Raw genomic sequence first — 21,919 nt, 5'->3', positions numbered from 1 at the left:
GTGCATTTGGGCCACTGCGTCCACACTAAGGGGGGCGGGGGACCTTGGGGACATCTGACGCCAACCTTACAGTTAGAGCATCCTCCCACCCACACGGGCACCACTCATCTGCCTGCTGGTCTCCTGCGAGAACCATGGTAGGTGAGGAAACCAGCTACCTCCATGCTGGAGGGGGTCTACAGAGCAGGGAGACCAGTGCCAGGCCTGTCCTGGGTTGCAGGGGGAGGGGTAAGGACCCCTCCCCCCAACTCCATCTCCATCACCAAGTCTGACCGTATGGGGGCCAAGGCTGGTGGGTCCTACACCAGCTGACACTGGTGCGTCTTCCCTCCTGTGGCCCCAGAGGTCTCGGTGGATTCCCCAAACTCTTGGAAGCATTTTGAAAAGCCGACATTAAACGTGTGCTTCTCTAACACAGGCCTCTGGGGCTGCAGAAGCTGCACGTTTCCCTGCTCTGGCCTGGAACGGTGGCGGCCCACTGCGCTCTCTGGGTAGCCCAGGCCGGGCAGAGGCGCTGACTGACTTCACAGGCCTGGCTAACAGAAATTAGATTAATCATCACTCAATACAGGCAATCGTGGTGGAACAGACAAAATGTGTGAGGCATAAGGCCCAGGAGGGGACTGCATGGTACCACTGTCAGCTCAAGGGCAGAGCAATAAAGCCATTTCTCCATCCACCCCTCCAACCCACAATGATTTACTAAGCACCTGCTGAGCTAAGTAAGGCAATGCGTTATATCATTTCATCCTCAAGACAACGCTCAATAAACCCTAGGTTTAGCATCCCATTTTTCAGCTGAGAAAGCTAAGGCTCAGAGATGTTAAGTAACTTGTCCAAGGTCACGCAGTTGCTGATTGTGTGGGTGTAGCTCCAAAGTCTACGTCTTTCCCCAACTCATTCCACTGCTCTGTTCAAGGTGTCCCGACTGCTCTTTTCCTGACCCCGTCACCGAGTCCCCCAGCAGCCAAGTCTGTTCTGGTTGCCGTCCTACAGAATGTTTACACCACTCCCTCGGAAAACCATGTGCCTCCCTGATTTCGATGCATCACTTGCTTGTCAAAGGAGCCTGCCTCTGAGACAGAACAGGCATTATCACCACCCCTCTTACACATGAGCCTCAGCACAGCTACGCGGCTCCGTGGGACTCTGGCGCCAGCTCAGTGGGGCGGAGCCTCGGGCAAACATTCGTCTGTGTGCCTGAGAGACCATTCGTGGGTTGCCTACATCCCTACGCGGAGACCCCACGGGCTGCGGAATCAGAGCGCAGGTCCTCATGGTCTGCACTGGGCCACACTTGAGCAATCCTGACAAGACATCAGGGAGACAACAGCCGGCAGCCACATGAGAACAAACAGCAGCAGCCGGCCCTAGGCAGGTCCACCCAGCTTCCGGCCTCTCTGAATCACAGTCCATTTTGTCGGAAATGGTCTCAACTGACAGCAGATGAGGAGGGGCTCTGTTCACAGGGCCCGCAGCCCAGTGGAAGGAGCCACAAAGTGAATCTAACAATCACACAAATGTACAACAGGGACAGACCTGCAAAGAGGGGGGCATGTCCCTATTTTACAGAGGAGGAAACTGAGGCTCAGAGGCCACAGCACCTCTGCCAATGTCCCCCCACTAGTGGGCCAAAAAGCAAGGATTCAAACCTAGATCTAGACTCCCTCTACCCCAGCCCGCTGCCATCCTGGATAGACGCACACTGGGGAAATCTCAAGAATGAAGCAAGTCAATGAACAGCATTCTTTTCTGTGAATTTATATAAAACACCCCAAATAGAAGGGTTATTCAGCCACTGGTGACTTGGAGTTTGTGGTGATAGACAGGTCACATCAGAACCTCATGCCGAGGGTAGTTTCAATGACAAAACCATATTCTCTCATAATGACTGTAAACCATATGACTGATTTAATAACAGCTGGGGTCGGGGGGGGGCAGTGACAGCTAAAACGTTACAATGTCCTGCTACATGTGTACATCAATGGCAAGACACATTCTGATCACAGAAATGTTCACATGTCGGGTGGGGGAAGCCAGGCGGCTCACAATTGAGCTATTGTGTTAGGTCTACTCTCGGGTGAAACCGACCAGCCTCTCCTGGGCCCAGGAGCCCCAGAGCCTCAGCCTCTCCCTGCTGCCCAGTCCTCCAGAAAGGCAGGGCCCAGACCATCCAAGTAAAGCCCAGAAGGAAGTCTATCGTTATGGCCGAGAGGTGCCCGAGACCCGCTCAGCTCCAGGAACGGGCCAAGTCCTGCCTGAGGCAGCCCCAGTCCAACCTCCACGAGGGAAAGGTTGTGTCTCTTAGTCACTGCTGGACCTCCAATACTCAGGGCCAGGCAGAGAAGGGATGTGTGGAATGAATGAATGAATAAATGAACAAATGAAGCAAGCCAGCCAGCCTCAGACCAACAAGCCTCTCAGCCCCATGGTGCCACACAATTCCCGTCTGTGTCGTGCAGCCAAGGCCCCTTTGGAGTGCCTCGACTCCCACCTTGTGTGCCCCCCATCCTTGCCCCCCCCCAGCTGGATTGATCCCCCCTCCAGCCCCCTGAGCCACCCCATCAGGGTACTGATCACAACTGCCCCTGCTCTCTGTCCCACCTACTACTGTGGGCACTTTAGAACAGGGACTGACCTCGCTCCCACTCTATCTCCAGCCCCATTACAGTGACTGGAACAGGGGAAATGCTCAACGAATGAATGAAATCCTTGAAGTCCTATTTAGGAACCCAAATGCCATGCTGGCTATTGGGTATTCAGTGGACAACCAGATGAGCTGTGTCTTAGGTGCTGTGATGGATGCAGGAAGCAGCCACAGCGGCCCCTGGAGGCTGGGCGAGGAGGGGCCCTTGCTGTGGACAGTGGCTTCACAGGGAGGTAGACTTGTGAGGTCACCTGAGAGAGGGAGACAGGAATGCTTCGGGCAAGACACAGGGGAAGGTACTGAGGCAAAAAAGAATAGTATGTGCAGAGGCAGGGAGCATGACCACAGAGGCTGTTTTTCAGCAGGACACTGACATGACTAGATGTGAGCTTTAGAAAGACAGGCCTGGGGCCGCCTGCAATGCAGAGCGAAGGGCAGAGGGGAACCAAGGGCAGGGAGGCCAGTTAGGATTGTGTGGGGAAGCAACCGGGCTCTGGGGTAGACAAGCCTGGTTCTGAGCCCAGCCTTACCACTTGGTAGCTCTGTGGCCCCGGGCAAGTGACTTTGTCCTTTACCTTTGTCTCTCTGTCTGTGACATGAGAATAAATGTAGGCCCTAACTTACAGAGTCACTGGGATCTGTGAGACAGGCACAAAATGTGCTTGTCCCAGGTCTCAAGGGATGAGCCCATGCCAACAGGCCAAGGCGGCCTTAGGTGCCAACCACTCAGCCTGGCCTAGAAGAGTAGCTCCAGGCAAGGCCCAAAGTTCCCAGGAAGCCACCCTGGGGGCAGTGCTGTCTGCCCCAGTCCCTGGCTTCTTCCTTTCATCTGACGTTCCCCCGGTTCCAAGGCTCCAGAGCACACGCCGGAAATGCAGCAGCCAACTCAGAAGCCGGGCTCTGAGATGGCTTCTGCAGACCTTCCCCGCCTCTGCTCCGTTGGCTGGGGCTCCTGGCACAAAGGGCTTGGTGCGCGGGCTTTGGGGGAATCTCAAAATGGCTCCCAAATAATGCACCATGAAAAAGTAACAGCAGCATCCTTGTCCCCCCGGCAAAGGCAACCAGCTCCCCGCGGCCTAAACCACATCCCCTCCTGCCCTATGATCTCACGGCATGACCACAACCCGCCTCTCCATGAACTCAGCCCCTCCCTGGAGCCAGCAGCTCACCAGTGACAGGAGCATGAGAGCCCCCCACTGCTCTCTTCCGGGAAAATCTCTCCGATCTGACACCCTCTGCTTCTCTGGCTCATGCCTGTGTTCCCGCCACCCAAGACAGGGCTGGACCCAGGCTGCAGCAGCATATGATGACTGGCTGGCGGGGAAGGCTCAAGGACAGAAGGATGGATGGGTGAACAAATGGCTCATTTGAAGGTCTTATGAGAGCTGAGCTGGCAGGGTCTGGGAACTGGCTCCAGACTCCTTGGGTGCCCACATGGGCTTCTGGTGGGAAATGAATCACAGGATCCTGGGCTGGGAGGAGACGGCAGTTGGAGATGCGGCTGTTCCCTCCCTGGCCCCCAGGGCTGGCAGTGAATCACCTAGGACAAGTGACGCACAGTCCCTTCAGGTTTCCTAAGGTGAGGACACCACTGCTCATCCCTAGATGCCCGTTTGGGGGCCTCGCCACTTGAATAGTCAGGAAGCGGTTTCTAACATCCAACAAAACTCCCCCTTGTACTGACCTGAAAGCCATTTTCTACTGATTCAGTCCAGTGACTAAGAAGCAATCTGCATCCTGGCCATGAAGCAGACAGGCACCTTTTGTTCATACTGACTGGGGAAACAATCTTGATGGAAGTGGGGGCGTGGATATTGCAGCTGACAGCTGAATCCCAGTCGTGGTATTGATTTCAAGGGACCTTAGACAGGTGACCTGACCTTTCTAGATCTGGATTTACTCTACTGCAAAACGCAGATGTTGATTCTTTTCTTCTGGGTGTAAGGGGACCATATAGTTTGGTACCCAATTAGGACACTTTTGAAAGTAAAAGGGGGTGCTATCAATAATTCCATAAGATAACAGGCCTCAAGTGGGGCCAACCTTATGCATAGGGCTGTAAGTGCCAATGAGAAAGGGCACACTGGGCACCTGGTGAGTTTACCACAAACAAACAAGGGGTGTTATTATCTACGCCTTTGGTCAGATGGTCAGCAGGACCCTCTGGGGTCCTTTCTTCTGGAATTTTCCTTTATCTGGATCCCTCCCACATCCTGGGTTACCAGTTGGTTTGGGTACCACCCCAACGGCACACCACACATCTCAACGAGCTTTCGTAGGAAAAACTGTCAACTCTGAAGTTTTGATTTTTTTCCTCTCTGTCCTGATGTTGCCTTAACAATCACAATTCGTGCTCAGGTCCATCAGACTCACTCGAGCAAAGCTCAGGTTCCCAGCTTCCCCAAAGCCAGGCGTCAGGGGCCAGCCGGGCACACTTGGGGCCAGGCGGCAACTCCAGACTCCTATCCTGCCTTGGCAGAGGCCCACTTCTCAGGCCTCCTACAGGTCCTCTGGCCTGGACTATTTGGCCCTCCGTGATCACAGAACGAGGGGTCAGGGCTGGCGACAGAGGGAGAGGTAGGTTCTGTGACCCCTTCACATAGCACTACAGCCTGGACTGGTCATGAGGCACCACCCTGAGAGCTGGCTTGAATCTGGAGGTTTCCCCGGGGTTGGCAGTCCTGGGGATCCCAAGAGCTCTCCTGTTCTCCCCTTGCCTACAGGGGTCAGAGAGCAATTCTTTTCAGTGTCCTGTCACTCCAGCACTTTTCTTTCCACATATTCAGCATGGCATATTTTAGGGTTCTGTTACTGGCTCTGCTACTTAGTAATTCTGTGACTATAGGCAAAATGACTCATGGTCTTAGACTCTCAATAGTTTTCCTCACCTGCAAATGGGGATAATTGTCAGCTCTGCCGTTAGTCTTAGAAGCATCTTTGTGGGAATTAGAAAATGGCTGTAATATAAATATCCAAAACGACAAAGACCGTGAATGTAAGCTGTGCTCCCTAGAGTTGCACAGTGCACAACCTGGGCCACCAGGCATGGCAGCCCTGAAATAACAGGCCTTCCCTCCTGAGGTTGTTGGGAGGATTAAGTAAGATCATGTATATAAAACCCTTGAGTCATAGTGACAACTGACTGTAGTTATTATCCTTAGTGTTTGAACTTTTCTCATTCCTAACCCCCGGGCCACCAGCTTCTGCTGCAGGGAAGGACACAGAGCTCCATCTTTTAAAAATGATTCTTCCCACAAAGTGGCCCCATGCCTGGGCTGCAGTGCCGTGGTGCCGAGTGGGATGTGGACACACAGTGTGTGGCCCCACCGCACCAGGCCAAGCAGGGACGCTCGGGGCTGCCCACTGGAGGCTGGGTGGGACCCAAGCCTTGGGGAGGCCGCCTCCCAGTGTGCAGGGGCCGTCACGTGGCTCAGTCACACCAGCTCCACTTGTGGGGAGGGAAACCCGTACATAATGGAAACTCCTCACAATACAATGTGGAAAAGCAATTTTAAGAATCGTTTTTATTTTCATTTTGAAGCCAAGGAAAATAGTTGGGAGTTGCTTTTCTTTGTTGGTCATAGGAAGAAAGTGAGGAGCACCACTTTGATTGGAACAGAGTCCTTCTCCCGGCCGAAGATGGCTGGAATGCCGGGGAGGCTTATTTCTCTTGGGGTGCAATTAGTTGAATAAATATCAGGAAAGCAAAAGTAAACACACTCGTTACTGCCCATTAAGAACTGCCAAAGCAGCAGAAACACTGGAGAGGGGCGTTAGAATCTTAAGGGAAAACAAATGACTCCAAAGCCAAGGGCAGTGCAAAGAGTACAGCCCTTGGTGTCAGGCTGACCCGAGCTCTCAGCTGGGTCAGTTCCGGCTCTTATCTGCCCTATGCTCCTGGGAAAGTCACTTAACCTGTCTGGGATTCAGTGTCCCCATTTACAAAAGGGAAGTGGGGGGGACAACCACCTCAGTAGATCGTCCGTGGCAGCGTATGTCAGGGACACAGCCCGGCACCCTGCTCCTTCTCTAACCCACTGGGCCCAGGCCACTCACGCCAAACCCAGACCCCATGGAAAAGTGACAGGAACCCCCAGAATCGTGAACTTCACCCGTGGTGGCACCCCTGGCAGTGCCATCCTGAGAAAGATACCAGACAGCTTCTCGAGCTGTAATTTCCTCACCCTCAAAATGGTATGACCCAAGTCACTAGCTCTGAATGTTGGGATGACTGAATGGGACACTGTGTATGGAAAGGGCCTTGTGAACCTGAAAACCTGTGTGAGTGTTTAATGATCAAATGTGGTGCTCTTTTCAACTGAACAAGTGCAAGAAATGCTGTGTAAAGGCAGCTTGCCCGTCTCTTGCTTCTCCACTCCTGCCCAGCATCACGTGAGATCCTGGGACAGATAGCAAGACAGCCAGGACCCAGTCTGACCAGAGGGCGGCTTCGGGGCTGAGAGGGGAGGCCAGACACGCCTCCTGCTCAGGGCCCAGCTCCTGTGACAGGTACAACTTCCTCCTCTGAGAAGCCGAGTAATCAACTGTGCTATCTCCTGGGCGGGGGATGGTTGGCGCTCCTCACTGAGTCCGGCCCTGCTGTCCGCCACACTATCGTGTTATTCCCATCTCTAGTTGAGGTAGCGTTTCTATGTCCCTTACGTAGTGTGCAAGGTGGGCTGGATCACCCCCATTTCGTAGAAGAGGCTCAGCCTTTAGGATCTCAAGCCCGAGGGCACAGGTTTTGCTGGAGAAGCTCTGAGAGCCCACATGTGGGAGGGGCCAGGCCTCAGTGATAAACAGTGACACCCTGCCAGGTCTTGAGGCCTGGGAAGGCTGGGAAGCCAACCCTTTCCTGGAGCCAGGTTGCCTCCCCGTGTCCCTGGAGGTTTCCTGGCCAAGGCAGAGGCCCTCACCAGCATCAGCACCGGCACTAGCAGCTGCCTCAGGTGAGCAGCCCGTGGGAAGGCAGTCCCGGCCTGCCCGCCCCAGCCGGTGGTGCAGCTCCTCGCCATTGTTCTGGGCCGGGAGTGGCCATGGGCTGGTGCAGGAGCAGCCGGAGCGCTTTGGAAACCAGGCAAACACTCACAAACTTACCCTGGTTTCCACTAACGTCACTGCAGCCCTACCTTACGTAGCCCAACCCACAGCAGAGGCTGCCGAACACCTTTCTCTGCCTGGTCCAAAGGCCCGAACTGGCCCCGGAACCATGCTTAGACCTTCTCATTCAAGCAGAAAATAGTTCCAAGTGGCTCTGGGGAGCTCAGGGTCTGTTTTGTAATGGCGCACCAGCTGGCACAAGGTGGACCCTGAACCTGGGCTGCTCACCAGAGAAGCCCCAGAAGGGCCAGGGGAAGACAAAACCTTCAGGTTCTGTGTCAGGCTGGTTTTAGCATAAATTAATGTGAAGTCAGAAAGTGGTGATGCTAACACTTTGTTTGTTTGTTTTGTCTTTTACTACTAAAGACTGGATTAAGTACGTTTCTGTGCACTCAGGGAGAGTTTGAAGGCTTGAATACATGAGATCAGATCAGGGAAGCTTTCCTGACCCCTCCAATTATCCCTGGTTCTGCCCCCTTCCAGCTGTGTGCTCCTAGGGAAGCTACTTAGCCTGAGTCTCAGTTTCCTCATCTGTAAAATGGAAATAACAACAGAATCTTAACAGTATCTACCTTGCAAGAATTCATTAAAGTAGAAAATGCTTGTAAATGCTTTGAGCAGGAGCGGGTACACAGCGAGCACTCAGTAAACAGATCCTATGGGTGTTATCGATAAATATGAACAGCCTCCTCCTGTGCGGGTGGTGTCCCCTCTGGCAGCCACCTGCATGGGCTCCCCTGGTTCCGCCTCCCCATCGCCCTCCTCACTATGTGGTAACTGCTGGCAGGTGTGCCTTTTCATTCGGTCCACAAATATTTATTGAGTGCCTACATATTCCAGGTCAGGTGTTTGGCACTGCGAGTGGAGCACACAACACCCTGCCCTCGTGACGGCTCCGTTCACGGGGTGCGGTAGGGAAATGTTCGATGTCTACTGGTGATGAGGACTCTGGAGGGGAAGGTGGTGAAGTCACAATGTTAAATAAGCAGGGAAGGCCTCCCTGGGAAGGTGACATCTCAGCAAAGACCTGAAAGAGGTGAGGGAATGAGCAATGAGGAAAGAGAGGTAAGAGTGTTCCACACAGGGAACAGTGTACAAAGGTCCTGAGTCACAAGTGTGCTTGGAGAGCATAAGGACCGCCGAGGAGGCTGAGGTAGCTACAGCGGCATGACCAAGGATGAGGGGAGTCAGAGATGAGGTCAGGGGGGGAGGGGGGCCAGGTTGGGAGAGCCTGAGAGACTATCTAAGCTTTTTTCCAAGATGAGGGTCTCCCAGAGGATTCTGAGTAGAAGATCGGACTTTTTTTTTTTTAAGTTTATTTATTTATTTTGAGAGAGAGAGAGCACAAGCGTGAGCGGGGTAGGGGCAGAGAGAGAAGGAGAGAGAGAATCCCAAGCAGGCTCTGTGCTGTCAGCATGGAATCCGACACAGTGCTCAATCCCATGAACTGCGAGATCGTGACCTGAACTGAAATCAAGAGCTGGACACTTAACCCAACTGAGCCAGCTAGGTGCCCCAAGATCAGACTTTTCTTTCTTCCTTCCTTTCTTTTTTTTTTTTTTTTTTTTTAAAGGATCACTCTGGCTGCTGGGTTGAAGATAAACTGCAAGAAGCAAGGGCAGGGGCAGGTCCAGCAGCAGACCAGGTCGGTCCAGGTGAGAGGTGAAGGTGGGTTGTGCCCGGGTATAGGGGAGGTGGGGGGCAGCAGCAGGATACTGAGAATATGCCCTGGATATTGCTATTACAAGCTGGTGGTGATTAGATGTAGGTGGGGTATGAAAGAAGGAAAGGAGTCAAGGATGACTTCAAGGTTGTTGGGATGAGCAACCAGGAGAATGGAGTTGCCATTTACCAACATCAGAGAACATGGCAGGTGAACACGCCAGATGGAGGTATGGGGATGCCAGTTCACTTCAGGACAAGTTAAGTTTGAGAGGCCTAGTAAACAGTCAAGTGGAAATGTCAAAGGAGCAGTTGGACGGATGCGTCTGGAGTCAAAGGGGGAGGTCTGGGCTGAAGAAATAAATATGGGAGTTAGCAGTGCCTGGAAGCCACAAGACCGGATGAGATCACCGAGGTAAACAAGAGGTCTGAGGCCTGAGCTCTGAGTCCCCCAGGACAGGAACAAGAGGATGAAGAAGCAAAAGAGACAGAAGGGGCAGCCAGTGAAAGAGGAGGAAAGGGTGACCATTGGGAAAGGAGTCTAAAAAGGGAGCGACCGACCATGTCACCCAGTGCGGAGAGGCAAGTCATAATGAGCACCAAGACCTGGTCACCGGGCTTGGCAATTGAGGACGCTAGTGATCCTGTCCAGAGCACGTAGAGTGGAGGGGAGGGGCCAGGCCCGATGGGAGTGGGCTCAAGAGAGAAAGAGAAGACAGGGACTTTCTGGAAACTGGGTACAGACAACTCCTTAGAGGGTTTTGCTTTTTACAAGGGGAGCAAAGAGAAATGGAACTGGAGCCGGAGAGGGGATGTGAGGTCAAGAGAGGATGGGTTTTCTTTAAGTTGAGAGAAACAAGAGCATGATTATAGGAAAAATGCGATCATGCAGGAGAGGTGGGGGATTGCTGCTGGAGCACTGTCCTTGAGCAGGCGAGGGGAGGGATCTGTGCACGTCCGTCCCCTCCCTCTCGGCCTGGCCAAATCCTGCTCATCCCCCGAGGGTCAGCGTAAAGGTCACTTTCTCAGGGAAGCTTTCTTGAATCCTCCGATTAGGTCAGTTCCCTGCTCTACCCTTTCACAGCGGATGCTATGCTGCTCCGCGGCTCTCCAGGGACTGTGCCACAGGGCATAAGCCCTGTGAGGGCAGGGCTGCCTCCGGCCTGTTTGTGGCCGTCCGTCCAGCAGCCAGCATGCTGCCTGGCACCCCAGAGACGTCTGATGGCTATCTAGTGAAGGGACGAATGGTCCAAGAGCAGAACTGAAACAAATCTGGACACACACGTCTGTTTTCCGCTTCCGCCTGCTTTAATCACGTCGCAGTGGCCGGGACCTTGCCGTTACTGGCTATCACAAATATTTGGATTTAGAAGAGCTCAGTTGTTTGTTCCTGTTTGGACTCAATAGCTTGGCTAACACACAGACCCAAGCCATGCGGCTGGACACATCCTTCCATTGACACTGTCCACTACCAACTGAACACATTCCATACCGCGTGCAGTGATTCGTTCATTTAACAAATATTTGCTGAAAGCCTGCTTAGTGCAGCATCCTGGGGACACAGGATGGAATCAGACCCAGCACCTGCCCTCATGGAGTGTGGAGTCCGGCAGAGGAGATCACACAGAACTCCTATCCACCACGACTGTGACCTGTGCTACCCAGGGAAAGCCCAGGGGTTAGGAACACGTAGAACGGGGAGATGTGATGGCCTGGGTAGCGTGGGGCAGAGAAGGGAGATCGGACAAGCTTTCCTCTGCCTCCCTGCCCCAGCTGGGAGCTGCCTTCAGGTGGTGTTCAGGCTCGGGTCAGGAGCTCAGCGACGGGGCTGGGCTTTGGGGCTGGCTCTGGGAGTGGCAGGGCTGTGGCCTCCTGCCTCCAGATGCCCTGGTCCCCTCCCATTTCCCCTCGACCTCTGCTGAGACCTGCCTGTCTCCTTCTGCTGCTTCCAGAAGGGCTGCCTCCTGAAGCTACATTTTTGGAAAGATCTGCCTGGCGAGAAGGCTGAGCTCATTTATGGCACAGGCCGCTGGCAGTGACAGCACCGTTACTGAATCTCCCTTCTGTTTACTTTCAGGTTTTCACAGGCTCCGTTCGCCAAGAGGAACCACCATTTTGCAAGGACCATGAGGCCGCTGTGCATGACATACTGGTGGCTGGGACTGCTGGCTGCCGTGGGAGCAGCGGCAGGCCAGAAGGAAGGCTTGGAGGGCGCCGAGGAGGGCTCGCCCGGCGAGTTCATTTACCTGAACAGGTACAAGCGGGCCGGCGAGTCTTCGGACAAGTGCACCTACACCTTCATCGTGCCCCAGCAGCGGGTCACGGGCGCCATCTGCGTCAACTCCAAGGAGCCCGAGGTGCTCCTGGAGAACCGGGTGCACAAGCAGGAGCTGGAGCTGCTCAACAGCGAGCTGCTCAAGCAGAAGCGGCAGATTGAGACGCTGCAGCAGCTGGTGGAGGTGGACGGCGGCATCGTGAGCGAGGTGAAGCTGCTGCGCAAGGAGAGCCGCAACATGAACTCGCGGGTCACGCAGCTCTACATGCAGCTCCTGCACGAGATCATCCGCAAGCGGGACAACGCGCTGGAGCTCTCCCAGCTGGAGAACAGGATCCTCAACCAGACGGCCGACATGCTGCAGCTGGCCAGCAAGTACAAGGACCTGGAGCACAAGTACCAGCACCTGGCCACGCTGGCCCACAACCAGTCCGAGATCATCGCGCAGCTCGAGGAGCACTGCCAGCGGGTGCCCGCGGCCAGGCCCATGCCCCAGCCGCCCCCCGTCACCCCACCCCGGGTCTACCAGCCGTCCCCCTACAATCGCATCATCAACCAGATCTCTACCAACGAGATCCAGAGCGACCAGAACCTGAAGGTGCTGCCTCCCCCCCTGCCCACCATGCCTACCCTCACCAGCCTCCCGTCCTCCACAGACAAGCCGTCGGGTAAGTCCTTCCGTGAGGGAGCCCGCACCATCTGGGCCTCAGAGCCAGGCGCCAGGCTTCCCTTGGCCGAGACCACAAGTGGGGGAAAAGCCACGGCAAGTTGAAGCCGGGCCAACAGACTTGCGCAATCCCCGAGCGATCCCTCGGGCCAAGCCGTGGCAGCCTGGGGGGGGGGGGGGGGGGGGGGGGGGGGGGGGGGGGGGCAGCGTGCCTTAGACGGATGCTCCAAGGTAGAACCAGGAAACCGGGAGAGTCTCAGAAGAGAACAAACGTTCTCTGGCTTCTGACGGGCAAGAGCCCCAGGCCCGTAGTTTTCGGGGCTCTGTGTTAGATGCTCTGTGTTGGCAACAGGATGTCTCTCCTGTAAGCTCTTGTGCTGTGCCTGGCAGAGAACTGGCAGCTGATAAATGCTCACCAAAGAAACCAGCAGTCAAAGGAAAAGAACGTGTTATCACGGCAAAGGTATGATAAACACGTCGTAGGGGCTAGGGGATGGGAAGGAGTACTTTCCATACACTTCCTAGAGTCTATTGCTGTCTAGGATTTTCAGTGACGATTCCGTATACTCTTAAATACATGTTTCATCTTAAATACGGTAATTTTCAGAACATGGTGATGGGGGACACACGTGATGACTTGGTACGTTTGCAAGCTTGAAAGCTTGACCGAGGTACCGCCCATGGATCTTGATTGTATCACTAACCCCTGAAGCTCCTTGTGGAAGGTTAACTGAAAAGATAAGTAACTTGCTCACAGGCTTAGCCTGCTCAGGCTGGATTGGAATTCAGGCCTTGTCACTTTAAATCTAGGGCTGACTCCTCTGTGCTCGGAGAGTCTGGGGGGAGCACAAGCCCAGCCCCCTGAAGCTCAGCCTCACATCCATCCAGGACTGTATGAGCCTTCCAGATGGGCTGTCAGATGAGAACTGGATTCATCTTTGCCGAAACTAACCACTTATCTGCTCCAAGTCAGTGATTTGGGTACCACTTCATTATACAAGCAGGGAGATATTTTTACTGAAAGTATCCTGTTTTACACTTATTTCACACTTCTGAAAATAACCACCAGTACTGGGAAGAGCAGCTTCTTGCTAATTCCAGAAGGGGGTGGCCCATGCAAAAGACAAGGGCAACACTGTGCAGGCCCGTGGCCGGGAGCACCTGCCTGCAGCACTGCGCAAGAAAGCCCTCTGCTGGGTTTGCAGGTTGAGAACGTAAGTTCTGAAGAGACTGACCTAGATTCAAATTCTGACTCCCCCACTGGTTAGCTCTGGGACATCAGACCAGTCACCTTGCCCCTCAGAGCCTCCGTTTCCTCTGTTTCAATCTGTCAATTAGGGATAGATTAAAATAATGCCTACCCAAAGATAAGATGAAATACTGGGGGAAAAAAAATGTGTCTGGCATGGTGCTGGGCCCATGGAAAGTCTCAGTACTTGGTAGCTCTGGGTTTCCTTCCGTTTTGGTCTCTTTATCTTAAAGCAAGGAGATAGAAATAAACAAACAGTCCCTTTTTAGCACTGGCTTTCTACAGCAGATGACTGGTTCCTCTGTACACATGTCTGTTTTAAATCAGAAGCTCTGAAAGAGCGGGCAGAGCGTGCTAATATGTCTTGATAGACCGCCCAGAGGGTAAAACGTGCCTTTGGGCACCAAATGAAGGCTCAGTTGAATGTTACACTCGTGATGTGAGCCTGGCTGACCTCAATGGTTACCCAACAGACCTCTTCTTGCCTAAGCACCTCTGGTTTCTGAACCCATGATTTCAGGACATTCCTGAGCTTGAACTGAGCTGAGAGGGATAAGAGTGTAGAAAGAAAGACCTAGCTTTGCATCCACCTCTTATTAGTGGTCTGCTTGTGAGAAAATTACGTCCCTCTCAGTTCCATCCCCCCGAGATGGGCACATCAGATCTGACAAAGGATTTCTCTGGGGGGAGCATCTATCGAGGCCAAAATTACCAGAACGTTGTAAGAACTGATGGGACCGACACAACGAGGTACCTGAAATCAGGAATGCAGCGAAAATCATGGGCTATGCAGTCACTGGGGTGATACCATGGTGTGCTAAGTGCCCTGCAGAGTGGTGAAGGAGGGGCTGTGGGGACACTAAGGTGGCACGCGTGACTGAGTCTGCCTGGAGTAGAAGGGAAAAGGTGGACGGAGGTGGGACTTCCGTGAATGATCTGGAAGAGTCTACCAGGTGGACCGAGGAGTTGGACAATGGAGTTACTAGTCAGTCCCTGATGGAGATGAGTCTGTGCAAAGTCCTGGGACCATGGCCCTACTCTGGGCACCTCAAATGGTCTGGACCCCCTGCTTCTTCACGTTCACAGTCCATCATGGTCTGTGTGAATTCAAAGGCCCCTGCACACACCCCAAAACCCACTTTCTCTCCCACTTAAGGAAGCACACCTTCATGGGAGGGAATGGCAGTGACTTCATGTGGACATAATTTATCTCTAAAAAAAAAAAAAAAAAAAAAAAAAAGCCCTCCCAAATGTTGGTAGTGATTGTTGGTAACAGATTCCCTGTGACCCACCTCCCCACTCCAGATGTCAACAGCCAGACCTGTGGTAGCTGAATGGGCAGGGAGGGCCCAGTAGTTTCCTGGGGCTGGATGACACCCGGAGGAAAAGGCAATGGCCTCTCAGCCAATCAGCAGGGAGCTCTTATCAGTACTGTTCTGAGAGCTCCAGGGCAGGTTCTGCGCCTGGAAGACAAAACCTTCTTCTGTGCTCTCACCCATGAGGTCCTTTGTTCCCAAGGATAGCACTGGGCCAGAAACACCTTTGCGTGCAAGACTTGGCAGCTTCTGAACCTTTCATCCCATAACCTCAGAGCCATCCGCTATTCTCCTCATTGTCTGGGTCACTCAGCCCACAGCTCACCCTTCCCCCAGGGACTGAGGGAGCCAAGGCCGCTTATCTGGAGCCGCACTCACCAGCTTGTTCCCAGCCAGACAGTAACAGCCTGGCCCCAGGCCAGGCCCAGGCCACGGAGAGCCTGAGGGAGGCCCAGGCAGCTCCTGGCTTCCCTGGTGTCTCACTGGGGTTCTGTCCTGCCTCCCTCAGGTCTGGCCAGACCTGGGGCGTCTCAGTAAGGATGATGCTTTGACGAGGCCTATGCCAAACGGCCCTCCCTGTGGCCCTGTCTCCTGGTGGGCCGGCTGTTGCTGTCCACCCTTCCTCTTGTCCTCTCCACTTTCTAACACTCACACATCCCCTGACCTCCTTCTCCACGCGTGTGCCCTGGACACATAAACACACATACACGCACGCACTCATCACACAGGTCCGCCATAGAGGAATACTGCCGGGGTCATGAAAAGGCACAGGAACAGAGAGGATGGAGCCTTAGTGCTGGCCTTCTCCCCAAATGGTCCAGGAGGCCTGGGACACTGTCCCTCGGCTCTGTGCGGGCACAGCCGGGCACATGCCAGTCCTCCTGCCACGGCACCCGCCATCGAGACTGGTCACAGGAGGACAGGCAGTGTTAGCACCAGCTGCCACAGCAAGGCCCTGCCTGAAACAAATCCTTAAAAATCAAAAGGTGTAGGCATTTCTAGCTGCTTTCTCTCCTGAGAACATCATCAGCTCAGGTTGCTTCTCAAGGGATCAAGAGGAGACCACAAAATCAGAAAAGATTAGAGCTCATTAGGGGCCTCATCAACCCAGAGCCTTTCACTGGCAGAATTAAGATCAGTCTCTGGACGCATAGCTTCCAGGATGTTGAGGTTCAGAGAGAGTAAGTAGCTCAGCCAAGACTACACCGCTAGGGAGTGCCTCAGCCAAGACTCAAACCTGAGTCTGTCTTAAGCATTCTGGGATACCGCACGTTTCCACGGAAAGGCTGGAGGGGAACTGGTGTGAAAATCACTGTATAAACGCGTGAATTGGCCCCAAGTGCCTGCAACCTGGGATGTGACCCTCCATCACTATTCTATGTACTAGGTTCCAAGCACCTCCTTCTAAAAGAGCCCTGGGAACAGAGTTGGTGGATTTGCTAGAAGGACTCTTATGGTTCTAACACCACAAGACAGCGTCACTGCAAACTCATCACTATCATGCCGTCCCCTTATTCAGGTATAGGAGAGACCAAGCCAACCAATCATGTGTGGCTAGCTCCCCAGTCGTACAAATGGACTGTTGTGGGTGAATTTAGGTAGTAGACTGTATCATAACCCTGAGATGCAAAAAAAAAAAAAAAAAAGATAAAGCGGAACTGAGTTAGCATCACACTGCAGAATGTCTAAAACAACTGAGCTCTCCCACAGAAAACCTAATATGTGCCTGACTTCCAGTAAACGGACCCAACTGAAGCTGCAGATAAATCTGATTTAATTTGTACTGAATCTGGACACATTTTCTGGGTTTATTTCTACTCAGCATTTCAACGTACAGCAAAATCGGAAGTCCTGATTTCTTTAAATACGTTAAATACATAAAAATCAGCAGAGGTGATCTGTTCTTGGGGCCACATTAGGTGGCAACCACATTGTTTCACTGCTAACACAGAGACCACCCGTTCCCCCCACCAGATGCTCTATGGCCGGGTAGGCACAGACAACTCGAACAAGTGTTTTCCCAGGTGGATTTTCCCTCCTATATTTTACTTCCCCCTGTGAGGTAGGAAATACGTATGTTATCGATTGTGGATTTAAAATAGAGAACAAGATAGATTACACTGTAGCTTCCATTCTTTCTGGAGGTCAAGCAATTGTCATTCCAGGTGAAAAGCTGTTGGTCCCATGTGCAGACCAGCTCCAGCGACTGGGCTTCCAAGCCTGAAGCTCTGTAGGGACTCGGAGAGGCACCTGGGAATTGTGAGGACGGGAGGGTGACCGTAGCCACCACCAGCTCTGCCTTTCAGTTTTCCGAAGCTGACGGAAAACCCAACCCAGGTCTCTTGCCGCCAGGGCTTGTGCTGTTTTCACTGCACTATGCTGTCTTGTTCCTGAAATGTTATTGCTGAACAAAGTAAGATTCTCAAATTCATTACAAACTACGTAATCCAGCGATATTTCAAAGAGCATTCTTTGCTAGCTTCTTCATAAACAAAAGCCACTGGAGTTCAAGGTGGGTCATCTTCCTTCTGGCTCTGCTTTCTCTTTTCTCCTCGGATACCTCGGGGAACGGATCACAGAGAGCCTCGAGTGTGATGGCAAGCTCTCCCTGCCTGACTCGGGTGTTTTCCAAGGAAGACATTCAGCTACATACAGGCTCGGTCTCTTTACAGCCCCACGGGATGAACTATCAACTTGTTACTATTAAAAGTGGTGATCTGGCATCTGTGGCCCAGAAATCCCAACAGTCTGGCACTTGGCAGACTAGAAGCCATCTGGAAAATCCTGGCGCTTGGGTATCTGCAGCCAGCTCCAAGCCACATGGATGGACTGCTGGGGTGAATTTGCGCAGTGGACTGTATCATTACCCTGAGATGCTCCCCCAGGAAAAAAGAGATTGATAAAGCAGAATTATGTTAGCATCATACTCAGTGGTGTCTAAAACGAAGGTGGTTAGGCGTGTTGAGCGTGTGCTGTAAAAGTAATGTCTCAACTTCAGCTACCCCTGGGATGACTCTTGAGGAGGAGCACCTTAAAAAAAGAAGCCTGACGACCCTGGCTTTGTACCTCAAGATGAGCCAGTGGAACCACAGGACCTGGAATGCTTTTATGTAATGCTTTTTTTTTTTTTTCAAATGAATAAGTGATTTTCCTTTAGCAGATTTTTAATACAGTAATTTAAGTTAGAATTACAGTGTATACAGAGAAATTTTGCTAAGAAAAAGAAAATTTTAGTTTAAATGACTAATGTTTTTTTAAAAAAACAAACCAAAAAAAACCCCTCTAACTGTTGAAATTAAGATGTCTTAGGGGGTCTGTCCAGAGTAACCTCCAAAAGAGCAGAAATCCAATCGTCTGGCAGTATCCCAGATACAACGGGCAGACTTCCTACGACAGACCGTCCACACGTTCCCAGGTTTTGGTTTGGATCCTGATGACCCTCTGCTGTGGGGCTCCTGTTCCCAGATGTTCCCAGACTGATCACTGATTCTCAAAGTGGGAAGAACAGAAGGAAGATGACAAAGAGAACGTGGCTCACGGTGGTGAAGAAAGGAGAAGAGATGGGGGAAGGCACGCGGGGCACTAAGGGACCCTTAAGTGCTGGCAAGATGGACACTCAATCACGCCCCTGATGAGGCTCCCACCCGAAAGGATCCCAGAGACCGATGAGATGACGGGACCCCAAGCAATCCTAGCACGGTGACACAGACTCAGCACGCTGCAGCAGGGAGAAAGAGGCCCAGAAGGCAGACGTGAGTTCTAACCCTAGAGCCTCCTCTTTCCAGACGTGCAGTCTCCCTGGGACTTAGTTCCCTCCCTGTTGGAGAGGCTTGTGAGGAGGAAATGAAAGCCCCGGTAAAGCACCTGGCTGGCAAAAGGCTCCAGGTACATGGTAGTCATCATTCTTATTCTCTTCCAGTAGATAGATAGATAGATAGATAGATAGATAGATAGATAGATAGACAGACAAATAGATATATCATAAGGCATCATGGGGACCCCGAGGAGGATTAAGTAGCTCTTCTGGGGCTGGGGAGGACTTCCTGGAGGAGGAGATGAGGAGGCTGAGGGCACAGCAGATAAGCACTCAGAATCACTGCCCCCAATCATCCAGAAATCACGAAGAACAGGCTTGGTGCTGGGCAAATGCCCTCTTTTCAGAAAGAGAAAGGATGAAATACTAGAAAATCTGGAACAATTAGCTTAAACCCCAGTAAAATTATAAAAAAGATCAGAGAGAGGGGTTCGTGAGCATTTGGAAAATTAAAAGGTGATCAGTGAAGGCCAACACAGGTTCTGTAAGCACAAGCCCATAAGCTCATTCCCTATCTTGGAAAGGGTTAATAGGTTGGCAGACAGCTTGAACACCACCTGCCCGGTACCTGTGGGTTGCTGTCACGGGTCTGATCAGCTCTTCCACGATGTGCCTGCAGAACAGCACCGTCGACCTCTGGACTGAGAGACGCTTGCTCACTCTCATCGCTATATCCAGGGAGGCTCAAAGTGCTGCCCGCCTCTGCGTCCAGTGACATCCCTGCCCCGGGGCAGCCTTGGGTGCCACTGAACCACTGAACCAAAGGAACTCCGGGCTTCACCCCCACCAGTCTTGGGAGCCACAGTGTGTGGCTCAGCTCTGCACACAGTGAGCCCACCACAGCCCCTCCAGGGCGAACCTCTTTTCGCTTTTAAATTGCTTTAAAGCCCATCTTTCTCCTCCTGCCCAAGGGTACTGATGGAAACCCAGGAGTGGGCACAATGCTTTTGAAAGTGTCCTTTGGGAAGGAATGCTGCCAAGTCTGTTTACCCTGAGGTCAGACAGGCAGAAACAGGACCCCTTTATGCTCTTCGAGGGCTCCGGGAGCTCTTACATGGGAAGTCTCCCCGTGTATCACATCCGCTGAAACACGCCCACCTCCCACATCTAATAGAACTTCCACTGTAAAAATTTTGAACGGATTTTTTAAATTTTGCTCTTTGAAATTATTTGGCCAAGAGTAACACAATTAATTTATGGCTGGCTCTGATTTCTCGGCAAACATCAAGCATGTTCAGGAATTCTTGGGAAGTGAGGAAAATCTAACCTACAAATTGTTTTCAAAAGTAATAACATTTTTATGAAGACTAAATTTAACAATTAATGAACTTGACAAGATGTCCCACTTCGTAGAAATTTAATTACATACTTATAAACTTTGATTTTGCAGTTTTCGTATTTTAGAGCCAATAAATTTTTTTTAGGCCTCAAATACTTTCATAAACTCCTGAAAAGCTCGTCAGCCCCAGGCACCGTGCCCGTCGTCTGCGGACTACAGCGGCCTCCACGGCGGGCACGCGCGTTTGGACCCTTTCCCCGGCAGCACCAGCAATGACACCCGTGACGTCAGCTCTGAGGCCCTACAGGAACTTCAGGTGCCTTTGCGAACACACCAGCTGTTCCTGTGTTTAGGTTATTGTTTCGTACTCCAGTTCAGTGAAAAAGTGGTGACTGACATGGAATACATATGTTCACAACCAAAATATTATCTATCCAAGCCTTCTGGATAAATAAGGCTCAAGCAGCCCATGTAATTCTTCCTCACCGATCCCCTCTCTGGGTGTCTGCTCTCCTGCCCTTCACCCAGGACGCCTGGCAAGTCCTGACGCTGGCCAGGGCAAGACTCACACCTAAGCAGTCCACGTGCCTTGGCTCTCAGATGGATTAATTTGGATAGGAAATTCCAGATCCAATTTCAACAACTAGTCAGTTCTCCTGTTAGAAAAATGTTTCAGGGAGTGGCACAAAGACTTTTTGGAGACAGATCATCGGTGAGAATAATTGAAAACAGCATACTGTTCTCACGAAAAAGCAGCGCATCTCGGTACTATCACAGAAGCCTCTCCCCGGCGCCTTCCTACGAACTAAAACATTCCTAGAACATTTCCCACAGGACACAGGGCCTCTGCACAGCCTCAGGTGGTCAAGTCCTGAGACTTGGGCTTATGGGTCAAAGAGGCCAGTCAGGCCGCTGGCCAGCCACATGGTCTGGTCCAGCTGATGGCCAGGAGGGACTCTGCTCCTCTCTGCAGGCCTCCGGAGCAGCCGGGGAGAAGAGGCATCACTGTCTACCCACTTCTTAGCTCCAGGCCTCCAACGTGCTGCCAGTGGGCTTGGTCAGATATTCACGGGGCCACGTTTCCCTAGCAGGAGGGGTGACTGCACTGACAGCTGATGCAGTTGGTAACCCATTTCTCCAAAGGGACATGAGTGGGCAGGTCAGGCTGAGCTGGTCTGCCCCCAACCCAGAGAGGAACCTGGGGTTAGGCAGTTACACTTAGGTCTGGCCGGGCTGCAGGCTCTAGCCCAGCTTTACCAGAAAGGCGCTTCACCGGGCATACTGAGCATGGGATCAGCTATCAAGAAGTGGTTCCTGGTTTCCTAGGAGGCTATGCTTCTGATGTGTAAGAACCCCAGACAGGAAGAAGGAAGCAGTGAGGGGACTCAAACCTGATCACCTCCAACCCTCACCGGGTTTGACACTGAGGTTTGGGGGCCCAAGACCTGTATACTTTGTGTTCCCATCGCCAGTATCCCTTCTTCCTGAGGCCTCCCGATTCCAGGCCCTGTGTGCTTTCCACACCCTGTGTTGCTTCTCTAAGGAACCACGCAGGCTCAGCTCGGCCATGGTGACTGCACTTCCCTTCACGTGGAACGTTCTGGCTACAGCTCTGCTGAGAGTGTAAATATGGTCTTTATAGAGATGAGGTCGGGCACTACTCCGCTCGGAGCCGTGGTGCTGCTGAGTTAGTGTTGGCCTGACGCTCTGGGCAACGCTGCCCTTTCAGAAGAGGAGCCAAGCGAAATACCGCCTGGGCACTTTGCACTGTTCCAGGGGGAGAGCCCTGCCCACTGCACACTGAAAACGCAGTTTCATTGACAAAAAGGATTTCCATTCTTCATTTCGGTGTATCTTTGGGGGCTTCTCCACTGAAGCTGTGACTTCTAAAATGTGCTCTGTAGAAAAAC

At 52.5% G+C, this 21,919-nt stretch overlaps 2 protein-coding genes across 21 annotated transcripts in view; one reads left to right on the top strand and one right to left on the bottom strand.

Moving 5' to 3' along the window:
* RALGPS1 (Ral GEF with PH domain and SH3 binding motif 1) overlaps positions 1–21,919 on the bottom strand; it is a 275,161-nt gene that overhangs the window by 103,301 nt on the left and 149,941 nt on the right. The window lies entirely within an intron of this gene.
* The window catches only part of ANGPTL2 (angiopoietin like 2), a 34,009-nt gene that overhangs the window by 2,151 nt on the left and 9,939 nt on the right, over positions 1–21,919 (top strand). For 2 of the 9 annotated variants that reach the window (XM_040482357.1, XM_040482362.1), the window contains exons 2-3: positions 9,321–9,392; positions 11,487–12,352. In XM_040482357.1, the coding sequence (XP_040338291.1) occupies positions 9,321–9,392; positions 11,487–12,352 (938 nt within the window). Of the gene's footprint in view, positions 1–6,974; positions 7,157–9,320; positions 9,416–11,486; positions 12,353–21,919 lie in introns of those variants that run through there. The other 7 variants (XM_040482359.1, XM_040482365.1, XM_040482363.1 and 4 more) reach the window with 6 other exon arrangements.

This window comes from Herpailurus yagouaroundi, unplaced genomic scaffold, assembly GCF_014898765.1.
Source record: "Herpailurus yagouaroundi ecotype Mexico unplaced genomic scaffold, PumYag 160, whole genome shotgun sequence".
In the NCBI taxonomy this organism is placed as follows: Eukaryota; Metazoa; Chordata; class Mammalia; order Carnivora; family Felidae; genus Herpailurus; species Herpailurus yagouaroundi.
Note: the sequence above shows the minus strand (reverse complement) of the source record. Positions and strands in the feature narration are given on the sequence as shown.